Source organism: Amborella trichopoda, chromosome 8, assembly GCF_054954075.1.
Source record: "Amborella trichopoda isolate Santa Cruz 75 chromosome 8, AtrichopodaSantaCruz75HAP2 v2.0, whole genome shotgun sequence".
Lineage (NCBI taxonomy): Eukaryota > Viridiplantae > Streptophyta > Magnoliopsida > Amborellales > Amborellaceae > Amborella > Amborella trichopoda.
The window spans coordinates 36,446,233-36,462,531 of NC_142343.1; the positions used below are offsets into that span (position 1 = coordinate 36,446,233).

General features: G+C 36.4%; 1 protein-coding gene across 10 annotated transcripts in view; it reads left to right on the plus strand.

The window, feature by feature from the left end:
• The window catches only part of LOC18437128 (Rab3 GTPase-activating protein catalytic protein), a 52,183-nt gene that overhangs the window by 16,358 nt on the left and 19,526 nt on the right, over positions 1-16,299 (plus strand). For 6 of the 10 annotated variants that reach the window (XR_016060636.1, XR_016060634.1, XR_016060637.1 and 3 more), the window contains exons 7-13: positions 2,663-2,834; positions 3,108-3,327; positions 4,874-5,000; positions 11,202-11,311; positions 11,420-11,512; positions 12,184-12,312; positions 12,505-12,638. Coding sequence is in view for 7 of the 10 variants with exons in the window: in XM_020669000.2 (XP_020524659.1) it covers positions 2,663-2,834; positions 3,108-3,327; positions 4,874-5,000; positions 11,202-11,311; positions 11,420-11,512; positions 12,184-12,312; positions 12,505-12,638 (985 nt within the window). In the remaining 3 variants the exon portion in view is untranslated. Of the gene's footprint in view, positions 1-2,662; positions 2,835-3,107; positions 3,328-4,873; positions 5,001-11,201; positions 11,312-11,419; positions 11,513-11,949; positions 12,021-12,183; positions 12,321-12,504; positions 12,639-16,299 lie in introns of those variants that run through there. The other 4 variants (XM_088873659.1, XM_088873660.1, XM_088873662.1 and 1 more) reach the window with 4 other exon arrangements.

Consider the following 16,299-nt stretch of genomic DNA (forward strand, 5'->3'; position numbering starts at 1 on the left):
CATTTATCTGGGTTTCCTTGTGCATGGGAAAGTCTGAAAACAGCCCATATTATCTAATCATTTAGAGGTGCACATGGAAGCTCATCATTTACCAAGGACTCTTTCTCTCCTTTGTGCCTGGTGTGATTCTTATTAAATTAAAACTGCAATTCATTTTGTTCATTCCTTCGAATCCACATTGAGGTTGTTGAGATTCTAGAAGACTGTCGAGAGATGCTATTCTAAGGAAATAACGTGGTGCATGAGATTTATTTTGCGAACTGGGAGAATGTCCACAAGCCCAATGGATGGAGCATTTAAATTAGAATACTTGCTTTCGCTCTTCAGGCCTTATTCTATCTAGGTTTCATTGGTGTTTTGCCTATTGGGAAAGCCTATGGATTAGGGAAACAGGATTGGGCTTGATTTCTTAGCTGTTGATAACTGCAACAGTATGGCCCAAGTTTGATTCCCACTGTTGAACTACCTGAAAGAAAAGGATAGCCTTTTGGTTTGGAACATTGAATTCTAGAGGGAAACTATGATTTCAGTTGCGTGGAAGGGTATCTGCTCTTGAGGATCTATGTTAAAAAGGTTAATACATTTAGGATAGGGAACGGGAGAGTGAGGTTTTGGGTTTATATCTAATGTGAGAATGTTTCTTACTTAGTTCCACTGGTCTCCCAATTTGATGCCACTATATATGTCTTCTATGTTTGCAATGATTTTCTTGAATGCCACACTGGGTATTGATTTGAGTGACAGTGTGAAAGGGTAGTCTTGACTCCTAGGTTTAGGGGCCTTAAGGAAAATTTCTGACTTGTGTCTCCTTTGTTTAGCCTTTAGTCATTTTTACTCTCATAGTTAAGTCTTGATTAGATTGTTTAAGCCCTTGATATTGGATGGATGTCTTCCTCCAGATTAGTTCATTACTTTCTCCAGTTCATGGGTCAGTAGAATGTCATGTCTTGTTCCATTTGAAGAACCCTTGCTCAACCATGGGCTTGTGCTTTGGTTTGTTGGTAAATTTCTCATATATTGCAAAGTAAATGAGAAAATGTCATATCAATCAAAGAAATTGCTGAGGGTTAAATGCTGCATCTAATCCTTGAGAGAGTTTTAGAGCCATCGTATGCCAATTATGACAAAAGGAGTTCTGGGGCTCAGAGATTGCAAAAGGCCGTCTTTCTGTCCTTTGCCGATGTTCCTTTAATCTATGTTAGGCATTCCAAAGTACACAACCTAAAACCAGTGGGATTCCAACACTTGTTCCATGCAGTGGGGATGAGACAGGATGATTACCTCAATAGACTGCCTGAAAGTTCATTTTTTACTGTTACATGGGCCTTAATCCTTAAGAAAGCTTAAAGAATGGATCAAAAAGTCTAATGAAAATACTGGAATGGTTTTAAAATTAAACCATGAGAGAGGAGATTGATTTTTTTCTTTTGAGTGGTACCATATTTAGGTTGGGAGCAGTAAAGTCAAATTTTGTGCTGTGGATGCTGTGGAACTGATTTTGCTCCTAAACACCCTTTCTTCTGGCCTGTTGGCTTTGGTAATGGATAGTATGGAGTGCAATGCGCAGAGCTATGCTGATACCATATAGTCAAAACGAGTAGATACGAAGGGGTTGAAATGGTGCTTGTTCCATATCGAGAATGTGGAAGAAATTTAACATGGTTTAGTATTCAGTTTTGTTTTTGGGTGAATGGTTCAATACTCAGTTCTTCCCTAAAATATTGATAATCTAAGATTGGCTAAACGATGTCACACCTCTCTAACTTACACAGACATGGAAACTCCACTGTTTAACTGTTTGATGGGACCATATAACTCTAGTACATTTTTTCTTTTTTCTTTTTTTTTCTTGTTGTTTTTTTTTTTTCTTTTTTTTAAAGTCGTATAAGTTGTATTACAGAAGCTATGAAGTCTTATAAAAATGATGTAACTATGATTTATGATTTATGAATGGCAAGGGATCATCAATGACAATTCTCAATTTCTGGTGCCACAAGATTCAACAAGCTGTGGGGCACAAAAAAGCATTTACTAAAAAAGCACTGACAACAAAGAAAGGACCCAATCATATTTTACCTGCTTTATTACCATGTTAAATTACAGAAAAGCAGGAAAGGAAAGACGAAGAGAACATTTCTGTTGACCCCAGTTCCAATGCTGTCTTTTAAGAAAAGTGTTCTTTGTGAGGAACATCTTTTTCTTGTTTTGCCTAAGTTTTCCATATTCCTGTGTAGTGAGAGAACTGTTTCCTATAATGAATCTCTTTGATATGGAATTAAACCTACACTTCTCTAATTTTTTGAGATACATTACAACATATTACATAATGATAATAGAGAATACTAATGGGGCATAGTGAATTTTGAGAGGTTGAGTTCTCAACATAAACAATAATGGGATAAAGAAGTACCATTGAAGGTGATGAACATTTAGTCTTTGTTTCTTTGTTTCCCGTACTGTTAGAAGTTTGCATTTGTTGCTCATTTGGATGTATCTTCTTGCATTCATTTGGCTTACCATCCTTTATTGGTTCTTTGCAATTGTGAATATATCCCTTATAGCTTAATTTTCATTTAAGCTTTTATATTTTGGTTCTATGTGATCCTGCTATCCATTACTGTTTAAATTCAAACTGTGACGTGTCCAATATGTTATTTATCAGTGCCTGGCCAGCGTTTGTTCCAGTTCATGATCCAACACGGAATGCATACAATGGTATTGAAAACATTGGAATGTGTTTTAGTCGGAGGTTTGAGACAGATCGCATTGGGAGCCAGGTTCCTATAAGGCTGATGCATTTGGAGGGACTCTATGAGTTGTTCGTCTCAAAATTTGTAAGAGCATACACTTTGATTTTTTGATTTCTGCTATTTTCATTTTGAAGTAGCTGTGTTGTCCTAAACCTCTCCGATAGTTTTCAACACAATTTTTGTAACCCCAATAAGCATTCAGAATCGTGTACGATGTCACTAGGATGAACTGCATATATTTAGTTAGACAGAACTGTATATGTTTATTTTCACTCTAATGTGGTTTGCGTTGGCTTTCGTGTATAAATATTGTAGGATGATTTGCTTTTTTTTAATATGAATCATATGGTATTGAAGGCCTTTGTGACAACAGACTTGACATTCAATTTCTTCAAAGTCCACTTCACGATGAGGTTGACTTACAGAACACCCCCTAATGATGGAGATGAAGAGCATGGTGATGAATCTGAAACTGTCAAATCCAGTGTGGACATGGAAGGTCCCATGCACATCATAAAACAATGGGATGATGACTGCCCTTGGGCCGAATGGTATTCTGCAGAAGATCCTGTAAAAGGTATACTAATTCATGCACCAACTCTTCCTTGACTAATTGTCAAGAGCTATCAAAGGCCACAGAGCTGTGCTCAGTGGTACTTTATTTTGTTTATGTCATTCACATTTTTTTGTGTTGTTCATTGTACACCTGTTACGTCTTAGCCTTTGTCTTCTAGCCTCTGGGGGATTCCTTGGAATCTGGTGTAAAGCTCCAAAAATTCTGATGCTAGTCTCTTGTTATGAAGACGTTAACGTTTAAAATTTCTTGAACTTGATTTTGGTCTTCAACTTATCATGATTGACATCGTGATGAAGATGTTTGGGTAGTGAAGTCCTTATTGTGATATCTTCCATATAGAGATTCCTGACATGTTTAGATAATTGTTCCTATATATCTTATGGCCTTTTTTTTGTTTTGTTATAGGGTTTATATAAGGGTAAATATAATATGTTTCCTAAGGATATTAGCTATAGACCCCTAGGTAGCACCCTCTTGTGTTATTCCCCATCAAACATCGATTATATGGTGGGTGGTCACTAGGGACTATGTTACAGTATGCCCCTAGTAATCATAATATACACTCCCTTTAGCAAATATATTATCTATTCATTTTTGTAAGTATTTTTAAATTTGTACTTGCACTGTCTCCAAAACCAAGTTCTCTAGGAGTGCTTCTGTTTATGTAATGATGGTGCTCAAGCACTCTCTCTGTGTAACAATGGCTTAGAAACTTGCCATTGATAGAAAATATTCCCTGAGAAGTGAGTTGCTTGCTTTGTGTAAGTAAAATATAGTTTGTGAGTCACTTTAAGAGCTGTTAACAGTCCTTAATGATTTGCATAATTCATATATTACAAGGGATAAATGATGTTTTGTTGATTTATGACCAAGTGCTTATTTGATTTACCTAAAATTTCATTTCTAAATATCATACTGTTGGATATAATAGATTTTTGGTTCTTTTGAATCATGCTCATGCATAGATTTTTTAATTATGTGGTTTTGCATCTTGTTTCTGAGATGCATGTAGTTGGGAACTTGGGATATTTAGTTGAGATTTCATGTTTGAAAACCTAATGTTCTAATTAAGGAGAGTATGAAGTGATTATTCTTTTGTGAATTCAAGCTGATGAAGCCCATAACCAAGGGACCATGACCTCGCCCTGGACCCTGATTCTCTTTGATAACTTGCTTTATGAGTTTCTTACTTTATAGTTGGCTTGAGTCTGCATCTGTAATTTCTTGATCTTTATCATGTACATGTTGTTGGTTTTCTGTGGTCCCTTTGATAGTACGTTCTATTTTTGAGTAAGATAGGAGATGGTTGCTAATCGTAAGATACAAAATAACTCTTGAAATTTAAAGCATGTGTTTGTTCATTGTACTTGGGGCTGTTTATCTTCATTAGTTTGTTCTATTCAGTGCCATAGGCTTAAGTGAGTTTCATTGTGAAATCTTTAGGTTTTGCTTTTAATGTTTCCATGAATTTTGATTCTCCATTTTTCTTGAGCTTGAGGGTATATGCTTTTTTCAAACTGATGTTTGTCTTTCTTTCGACTTTTAGGATTTGAATTGGTTACAATATGGTCAACAAGGATAGTTGAAAGTTCCTTGGAGATGGCTGAATTCGAAAATGCTTCTACAAAAGAAGCTGACAAGTGGTTTCTGATGCCCATTGTGTTTTCATCAGTGTATGCTTCTGTCTTCCCTGATATTTTTCCTTTTCAAATTTGCAAAGAAAAACATTCATTCTATATGGATGATCTTGATGGATATGTGATAAGCATCATCCACATAAATTGCCCCATTTAAATAGTTTCAATAGCACCCTATCTCTCACATGTCCATCATGCCGCTGCTTTTTTGGGATTTTCAGCAGTAGGATTAATACTTAATTTGGGCCGAGAGCATTGCCCATGTCTGTATTATATCTCTCTCTCTCATATCCATTATGTTCTCTCTCATTTCCACTTCTTGTATCAAATCATCATCAGGTGCAATCTCCTCAGACCTAAACCTATCTCTTCGTTTCTTATCTCCAACACATTTCTTCAACAGTCTGTCTCCTTTCGTCTGGATATGTTTTTTCATGAAAACAAGGAAGAAAGAACAATTCCTCTCTCTCTTGTCGCCCCCCAAATAGGTTGATCTCTCTCTCTCTCTCTCCCCCCCCCCCCCCCCCCCCCCCAACTAGGTTGAAAACAAATATTACAGCATAGATGTTAGAGAAAAGGAGAAGACTAATTTTTCGAGGTGGCCTATCTTTTTATGATAAATAACTATTGTTTCTTAAAGAAATTTTATATTCTTAGTTACTGTTGAACGTATTTTATAGCTATTTTTTCCCCATGTTCTATGACAATTTTTTTAAGTTTTTTAAAACTTAATGATTTAATTTACTAAATTGGGTGGCTAAGTATTTTAATAATACCTAAAAGACCAATTTGGTTTCTTGTTCTATAATTTCTGAAAGGAATTGGCAATTTTTATCACTTATTTTGGCTATTTTTACTACAAATTGCAAAATTTTGTGATTAATTATAAATAGAGCAGTTTATTTCTCTTTTGATTTATATTTTTTAATTTTTATTACTACTTATTTTTTGATTTTTTCATTATGAATTTCAAATGCTCTCTTAAATTCACCATTTAGTACTGGATTTATTTCTTTTTTTTGGATATTTATAGAATTTTTTTATTTTTAATACAATTTTTATGTATGAAAATTTATTTATGACTAAGTTTTCGCGTTATATCTCTAGTGGCTTTCTCTTTCTAGGTTATGTCTCTCTCGATGCTCCTGTTTTTTTGAATTTGATTTTTTTTCTTTTTAATGTAACTAACACATTGGCCTTCAGTGAATGCAAAAATGACACTGCAGGGAAGTGAGCAACTTCCCTTGGTGGTAGACACGTTCCAATCCACTCAAATCAATAGCCATTGATTGTAGCAAATGTAAATTTGGTTGTCAATTGTGCACTTTAGAGTTATGCTGTATATGTGTGTTAAGTAGGATCTTATGAAAGGCATTGCCATTATGTAAGTAAGAAGCCCCATGATATGAGGAGTCCCTTGAGTGTCGTTCCATCTATTCAAACCATCTCTTCTTCCGGCTCTCAATACGCTAGCAAGGTCAAACTATTGCTTGGGCTTTTTGCTACCCCAACAACGTGAGTCATTAGCACAACGAGCAAAGCTCACTACGATAAGAGTTGGTTAAAGCACAATAGTCTTTACTACCGAGAAAGTAAATGACATGGGCTTTGACAAGACTTAGCTAATGACTGAACTCATTGGCTTTTTTGTTGCCTCCACTACCTTCACTAGAAGAAGAATATGCCTTCTTATAATATTTTTGTATCAAATAATGTACCACTATATTTTCTCATTTATGTTTTAAATTTTGTGTGATTATATTTTGCTTTTCTATCTCCTTTAGCATTTTCTAGCAGTGTTCGATTCCTTTACATCTCCCTTTACATCCCTCCTTTTCGAAACAAGTTATTTTCTTTTTAATTTTGAAGGGTGACTTGGCTGAATCATTTTTGTTAGATAGCATGTTTGTGTTATTTTTAAATGTTTTTTAAATATTTTCCAAAGAAAATTATTATTTTAAATTATTATTATTTTTTAAAAATAAAATGATCTTAGTTTAACTGTTTATATATCTTGAAATTGTTTCTTACCAATTTTCAAATTTGTATCTCCTCTATCTTTCACTTGGTACTTCCATTTCCTCTCTCTACTATTGTGTCTCTCGTTGAAACCCTTTTCATCACCCTGCATTTTGCAAAAAGAAAAAGGGAAAATATTGCATTGTGTATTTCCCACCTTGCGACCAACATACAATGGATAATAATGGATGGATATGTATTTTTATATGGCCTTGAGTTAATATTTTTGTGGTTCAATAGCATTTAACTTTAATTCCCTCTTTAGGTTTTTTAAAGATAAATTCTTTTTGTAATATCAATTATTATGTTTGAAAAATCAGTTCATCATCATTTGAGCCTTATCCCAACTATTTGGGAATTGTTACACGAATCTTGTTCCGCCATTCCGCTCTATCAAGTGCCATACCCTCAGTCAGACTATAAGTCACCATATCTCTTCTTATTAATTCCATCCATCTCCATTTGGGCGCCACTTGAACCTAATTGTCCCTCCTAACCGGTGATGTATTAGGTTTACGCTACAAATGGCCAGCCCACCCTAAGTCTACTTTTGCTCATCTTATCGTAAGTTCCCTCGTATGAATTCATTATGAAGTCTATCCTTTCTTGTCTTGCTGCTCATCCATCTCAACATCCTCATCTCAGCTACACTCATCCTATAGATATATTGTTTCTTGACTGCCTAATATTCCCTCTCATAAAGCACGGCTAGTTTTAGAGGCGTTTTATAAAACTTCCCATTTAATTTCATTGGTATATGGTGATCACATAAAACTCCAGATGCATATCTCCACTTCGCCACCCAGCTCTAATTATATGTACATCTTCCTCAATCTAATTCTATATAACTGCACTCAGGTTTTGATACAGCTGTTGCTTAAAGGGAACGCCCTAGCATGAGCATATAACATAGGTTCGGGATTCATGAAAGATGTGGCAAAGTTTTATGCCTGCTGCTCTTCCTAACACAATCCTCCTCCTTTACCTGGGCTTGGGACCAGCCATGTTGGAGTTAGGTTTACAAATCATTTATGATTATTTTTAAGTTTTACAATTACGAATACATGTTTCAAAATTTTCATATCACTAATTTGTATTTTTTATTTGCAAATTTATGCTTTTAAAATTGTATGTGACAAATTATTTCAATTTATATATCCTATATCTTTCTCTTGCTACAGTCCACCTCTATTGTCCCTCGTAGTGTCCTTAATTTTGAAATAAAAGTTTTCTATTTTTAATTTTGAGAGCCATGCCTTGGACTAGTCTTTTATGTCCAAGAGCATACCGGCATATCTTAGGAACTCGTTAATTTATATTGTGTAAGGAGAACATTAGCTGACCTAATAATGTAATTGTAGGCACTTAATATGTCACATGTTCCCTTAGGTACTTAATATGTCACATTTTCCCTTTTTAGTTATGATTTTATGTTACGAAAACTGTTTTTTATTTTGTTTTCTTTCGTTCCCCGTATATTATTGTTGTGTGCCGTAGTGTATAATGTTCTCTCTATAAGCCACATATCCAATGTATACGTGCGAGGCATGTATACTACTTCACACTAATAGGAGTAATCCTTTGTTACCTATTTTGGAATGCAAGTGATGTTGGACTGTTGGAAGGCTATTGTGTGAGTACACATGGACTTGTGAATGCCCACTTACAATACACGGACAGCACTTTGGTTTATGGTGATGACTCAATGGAGATACCCAAAACCTATGCATCGTAATCTGTGTAATTGAAATTGCTATATATTAGAGTCAATATGGTCAAAAGTGATACGTTGGAAGTCCATGTGCTGTGGATCTTCTAGGACTTTTGGTGTAAAGTTGAAAAACTTTCCAAGTAGATACTGGGGTTTGCCTCTATGTGTGAAATGACGCTATAAGAGGATATGGGATCTTGTTGTGGAAAGGGTTTAAAGGAGGCTGTCATCATGGAAGGGACTGTTTCTGTTGATGGCCTGGAGGATCACATTAGACTACTACTTGAGCTTCACTGTATTCATTTAAATGTCACTGTGGCAGGCTCCTTGCCCAGTTGTTGCCAAGATCGAGCGTATTCAAAGGCACTTTTTATGGCAGGGCAGGAGTGAAACAAGGTAGTTCCACATTGGTAAGTGGGACGAGGTGTGTGAATCAAATGGTGGGGGTTGGCTCCTGCAAACATGGCAATCTTAAGCAAATGGCAGTGGCCGTTTGGTTTGGAATCTGACTCACTATGGAAAAGAGTTACTATAGGGGAGTGAATTAGAGGGATGGAAAATGGTGATTCGAATTATGTACTGAAGGGTTTCGAGATGTCACATGGTACCTTACAGGTCTCTTAATCGTTCAGGGCAGGCATTAGATTAGGGAATCACACTTCATTCTGGGTTGACTTATGTTGCGGAGATAGACCATTTCAGGAAAGGTTTCAAAGTCTTCATCAAGTGGCTGTGAACCATGGCTGTTAACCAAGAGCCTATGAGAGAAGGGGGAATGAACTAGTAAATGGAATCTAGTTGATCATGAGATCGAGGAGCTATGCTCCCTTTTGAACTTGTTGCCACCTCTGTACACCCCTGGTGAATGGGCACATTGACTCATTTGGAGATGTGATCATTAAGGTTATTCTCAAATAAATCATTCTTTAGAAAACTTCCTCCCAAGTACATAACATGTGGAATACCCCGGCAACACCCTGAGCGTGTTCCTTTGGATGACAAGGTGTTTTATTCCAATTTTATCGGATCTCAGAAGTGACAATAAAACAATATTTGACAAGGTGTTGACAAAAGCCCATTTACAACACATAGGAATAAAGTTTCCAAACACATGTTGTATGTGGGGGCTGAGGAGAGTGTTAATCATTAGTTAATCCACTGTCCTTTCACAGTGATATATGGAACAACATATTGAGGCTCAGTTAACTTTCTCTCAAAAAAAAAACAACATATTGAGGCTCTTTGAGATGAGTTGGGTTCCTAAGTGAACAGTGGAGAATGCGGTATCAATGTGGAGTTTTAGCCCTTTCTCACAAAGAGGAAAGGTCCTTGGATGCTTAACATTTCAGATATTTTATGGAGAATTTGGCATGAATCGAATATGAGAATTTTAAGGGAAACACTCAAAATTCCAAGAGAGTTGGTGAGAGTTTTAGAGAAATGTTTATTGCTTGAAGGCTTTATTGGGAGGACATTATGGGCCTCTGCATACTAGATCTAGTTAGAGAGTGGAAGATGGTGATGGATATTTGAGTGACATACCGTGGCTATGTGAGCTGCTTTCACCAGAAGGATCCCTTAAGCTAAACTTGATGTCGCTTATTTGGGAACCCAGGGCCCTCTGGTGTTGGTGGAGCTATATCATAGACAAAATTTGGTAAATACTCACATTGTCTGTGCGAGTCCTTTAGGTATTGGTGATGCTAATAAGCCAAGGAAATTGCCTCTCACAAGGATTAAGATCTTGCTCGAAACCTTTTTAATGCCCTTAATATATAGGGAGATTCTACGAACGTATTCTATGGCCTAGTAAGGGAAGTCCAGTCCTAGGGAGACTTGCTGGCACATAGAGGTGATCCATAATATTTCTGACGGAAAGATGGTTACTTTTCATCATATGCCAACAGTAGCAAATTCTTAGCAGATTCACGTGCAACACATTAGAAGAGCTAGGGAGGATATGTATATTGGAGTGCTTCCCCATATCTTTCACTTAGTTCCCCCCTCTCTATATGTCTTCTCCCCCTGTTCTGCACATCTTGGTTCCTATGCTCGTCTGAGCAGCTTGACGTAATTGATTTATATTTCAAGATTTACCATAAAAAATACTTTGCGATTTGTATTTCAGCTTGAGCAATTTAATAGCTTTATATATTAGAAAATGAATTTAATTTGTTCCTCCATTAAAAGTATTTATGCTTGTATTTTGAATGATCTGTTGTGCTAATTATTTGTAACGCATTATTTGTGTGAATTTACTCTTTGTGGCCCCTGGGATGTTCTGGCTATGTTTGTTATTAGTCAGAGTGTTCTTGTTAGCCTTTGGCAGTTGTAACTTACAATTCATCAAACAAGTGTACTAACTGGCACAAATGCCTTTCTATATACGAATATTATATCTATGCTTTTAAGTTCAGCAAGAACTAATATTCTAGTAGAAATCTTAATGGTTCTTCAGTATCCTTTTCTAGGCATGATTCTTAGTATAATATTCATTTTTTTATCAGGAATGATGGCGCTAAAACCAATCAAGTTGGCTTTGCATCCCAGTTAAGCCTTCTATTAAGTGCATTTCGTGTCTCCTTCGAAGCAGAATTTATGGAAGATTTTACATCAGGTATGAAGAACTTACATATAAATAACTCAAGTTTATCAGTTCAACATATTCTAGGGTTCAAGATAAGTTTTTCTAATTCACAATGCTATTCTCTCTGGCATTTTGCAGTTGAAAACCATGGATCTGATAATTTGAAGTCCTCAACAACAATACCACCCCCAACAGTTCTGGACCGTGTTCTTAAAGAACTCTTTCCTTCAGGTAAACATGTAGGTGTTCATTGAACCTACTATGTATGTAAGTATGATTCTTGCTTCTTATGTCAAATTCTTATAATACTGAAATTAGATATCTTGATGCATTTATCTGGCACACTTTTATGTGTGATGTGGACATGCATTTTGACACTTCAAACATGCCTGTTACCGCTTTTGAGAAGTCCTCCTAGGAATTCTTTGTGGAGACACTAGATTGGCATGTTATACATCAACACATGCATTCAAAGTTTGTATGTGCACTGCCGAATTCTAGACGTGTTTACAAATTGAACATTCTCATCAAAACTTTGGATAATTCTGTAAAAAATTTTAAAAATGCGTGCTAAAGTTGTACATAGAACTCAACTTTTGGATTCGCTTGCTCCCTTGTTAAACTAATTCAATATATCAATTTTATGTTGGCATGTCCATACTGTACAGACTTGTGTCTAAAAAATGGCAATTTTTGAGGAGCTGTATTGAACATGTTTCCATGTCAGATGCTGAAACATGTACGTCTTTGTAATATATTTCCCAATTATGCATCCTATTAATACATAAAAACTGCCAGGGATTTGTTCTTTTCCTTTAAGGGGAAAATAATATTATTATATAAAATGCACCTTCAGTGATCAATGAAGACAAGTTTTTTATTATCTTTGTAATCTGTTTCAGAGGCACAAGTATCTGGCCATGGCGAACGTGAACATAAGCACTCTAAATCTATTAAAGGCGCTCCATTAGGATCTCTGTTTGCTCAATTCTGTCTCTACTCTCTTTGGTTCGGCAATTGCAATATTCGTGGTATGTGGGTATGCTTCACCAGTTCTCTGTTTTTTCTATTGTTTTTATTTCCAGAGTTTTGGGTTTCATTGCATGGATCGTATTTAGTTTCTTAGATTTTTGTGTTTTCCCATTGATGTTGACATGCATACTGAAATGAAACATCAAGCTTGTCAACTTAATTCATTGCTACTCCTGTGTTTTGTGTGCTAGCGATCTCTGCACTCTGGGTAGAATTTGTAAGAGAAGTTCGCTGGTGTTGGGAGGAGTCAAAGCCATTGCCGAAAATGCCAGTGACTGGTACTATTGATTTGTCTTCATGCCTTATACATCAGAAACTACAAATGGTAATTGTTCTTTCTTTGTGGTTACAAGAAATTTGTTTTTTAATTCTTTTATTTTAAGATGAATTTGGATTGGCATGTGATGCTTTGTTCGATTGTACCCCATGTTCTTCCTTTGGCAGATGAATGGAATAAAAATTTCTTAGGAATGCTGATTTTTGCCATTGCCTATATCTTTTTGATATTTTACTTTTTATTATATGCTACTCTTGATTTATATTCTATGCAGACGTATATTGACACATGCAGAATTTCCTGCATATCAAGATATTTTGATTGGCGATTGGAATATGCACATCTGAATAAAATCACATTAAAGAAGGGTTGTCCCCCAAAAGGGAATATCTGGATGTGAAGCAGAAAACAAGAAGCAGTCCTTCATAACAAAACCAAAAAATTCGACAGGGACATAGTCATAGGTTGTAAATCAAATGTGATTTGTTGCTCTGGGTGTAGGCCCTTTGTTCTTATGCTGTAGACCTTGTGTCCCAAGAGGCTCGATCGAGGCCCTGTGTATGAAAGATGAGCCCCAGGACCCATGTACGTGAAGGAGAGCGGAGGCCATGTCCCCCATGCATGAGAGATGGAGAGGGTAACGACCCCCAACTATGAGGAATCTGGGCTTATAATGAAGGCCATGAGCTTGGGTAGCTCACTGCCATGAGCCATAGGCCCATGACCATTGACAGTGGTCCATCTGTGCCCTACTGCCTGAGGTCATGGCTGACATGGCAGCCATGACTGGATGCTTTAGATCCAATGGACATGAGCCCACCTCTCTGTTTCTTGGGGCACACATATTCTTAGATGGATGCATACGAGTCTAAATAAAATAGATTTCTCTCATACATTTGTAGGAGATGAGTTCTTAACATGCTGCCAAAAATCCAATCCCTGCTTTAGTAAAATGTACATCAAGTAAAAAGTCCTATGGAGTTATGTGACATGATTATCGAGCATTCTTCATCGTATGCACGGCCTTCTTCAATGATCGGTGGCTTAGTGCATGGTTTGGTCGTTTGTAAACGACTATCTAACCTTAGGATTCGAGCTTCTCACCTTATGTCATGGTTTCAGCAGAAGATCAGAGAAAATGTGACTCAAGGAACTTTTAAGAGAGCTTATTATAGAAAAGGACAATCTTGCTCTTAAGTATAACCAGAATAAGGATATTTTTGCAAGTCTTATGTTCCTTACCTATCACTTGCACTACATCCACATGTAGTCATCATCCTTGGGGTTTGTGATTATCCAAAGTTGACGTTTGGCAGTTTCATGGTGGGCTCCATCTCAAAACTTCGCCCCCTGCCATTTATGCTTGTCCATTGTGAGACCACATTCCTGATACATGCAAATTAAGTAAACTGACAAGGGGCTTTTAGCCATAAACAAGGCCAACCAAAATGGTTCTACTGCAACATATCTTGGATGAGTTTAGCTTACACAAGCTAGATTCCTAGCTATTCATTTTAATATGTCTTTAATTTAAAAATGACACCAAAGGTCTCAACATGAATCAAAATTTCAAAATCAGCTTAACAAGTAGCTTTGGTAAACAAGTAACGAAATTTTCCTATGCACGAGATAGCCAAAATACTTATGGGTGTGCATTATCAAAAAAGAAACACCACCATCATCATCAGTTGAGCATTGTCTCAACTATTTGGGGTCGGCTACACGAATCTTGTTCTGTCATTCTGCTCTATCAAGGGCCGTACCCTCAGTCAGACTAAGCACCATATCTCCTGTTACTACTTCCATTTGTGTCCTTTTAGAGCTTCTCACTTGAACCTCCTAACCGGTATTGTTCTAGGCAACGTTGTAAATGGTCAGATCACCTAAGTCTTCTTTCTCTCATCTTATCACTTATTGGAGCCACCCCTAAGTTCCCTTGGATGTATTCATTCGGAATTCATCCTTTCTTGTCTTGACACTCTTCCATCTCAATATCCTCATCTTAGCTACGCTCATTCTAAAATATGTTATTTCTTGACCGCCCAACATTCCATTCTATAAAATACGACTCTTCTTACAACTGTCCTATATAATTTCCTCTTTAGTTTTATCTGTATGAGAAGATCACATAAGACTCCAGAAGCACATCTTCACTTCATCCACCCATATCTAATTCTATGCGCAACATCTTCCTCAATTTCTCCATTCTTGTGGATTATTAATCCACGATATCAAAAATAATCTCTTTTAGGTACTTCTGGGCCATCAGCCTTTATTGGTTCCGACTCTTGTTATTTTCATTTTTGAGCATCCCTCCAAAATTCGAACTTCGCGCTGATGTCGTCTCTAGTCCCATCAATCAAAGCTATCATTCGCAAACAACATACCATGCTACCTCATCCTATAGATGCCTAGTTAACTAATCCATAACCAAAGCAAATAGATATGGGCTCAACGTTGACCCTTGATGTAAGTCAACTATCACTGAAAACGGACTTTTCTCTCCACTAGTTGTACTCATATCAGTTTGCGCTCCCTCGTACATATTGCTCACCATGTCAATATATTCTCTAGAGACTCATTTCCTTTTCAACACCCACTAAATTGTCAATATGATTCTAAAGACTCATTTCTTTTCCAACACCCACTAAATTAACTTTTTAGGTAACCTATTGTAATTCTTTCTTTGAATCAATGAAGACCATGTAGAAGTTTTTTCTCTTCTCCCTAAACTTCACAATCAATTGCTTAAGTGGAAAAATAGCCTCAATTGTTGACCTCCCTGGCATAAAACTAAACTGATTTTTTGATACACTCGTTTCATGTCGTAATCCTTGCTCAATCACTCTCTCCCACAATTTCGTAGTGCGGTCCATAACTTTGATACCTCAATAGTTCATACAATTCTATAGGTTCCCTTTGTTCTTATAAGTAAGTATTACAATATTATTCTCTATTTATCTAGTATTTTTTTGTTATCAAAATTTTATCGAACAACTTGGTCAATTAGGATATGCCAATCTCTCCCATGCACTTTCAAACCTCTATTGTGATACCATCTGGTCCTAAAACCTTTATTTTCTTCATCTTTCTCAAAACTTCTTTCACTTCAGATATCCTAATCCTACGTATGTATCGTTGACCGCTGACCTTATTTATGTCAGAGATTCCTCCTAATGTTGTGCTCCCGTAGTGGTTGTCATTTAACAATTTTTGAAAAATAAATTCTCTACATTTCATTGGCCTTGTCATCCTTCACTAAGACCGTCGAGTCCTTGCTCTTAATACATTTAACATAATCGAGATCCCTACACTTCGTCTCTCATTTTTTGCTGGTTTGAAGACTTTTTTTTTTTTTACCTTCTCTTGTCCCCAATTTATTATATAGATCATCATATGCTTGAAGCTTAGCCTTACTATTTTCTTAGATTTCTTCTTAGCAGTTTATATTCTTCTTCTTCTTCTTCTTCTTCAAGCTTAAGAACATAGGGGAGGTTAACCATGGACTATTTGATAACAACCCAGTGGTCCAGTCAACTGGGCTATTCATCTTGATATTATGAAATTTCTACATTATATAATATGGAGTATAGAACTGCCTGATTCAGATGAAGAACTGATGTGGTGATCATTGATTCCCAATCTGATCCAGATCACGATTTCTTGAACACTAATAGCAACTTAATACATGAGAGGACCTTTCGATTAT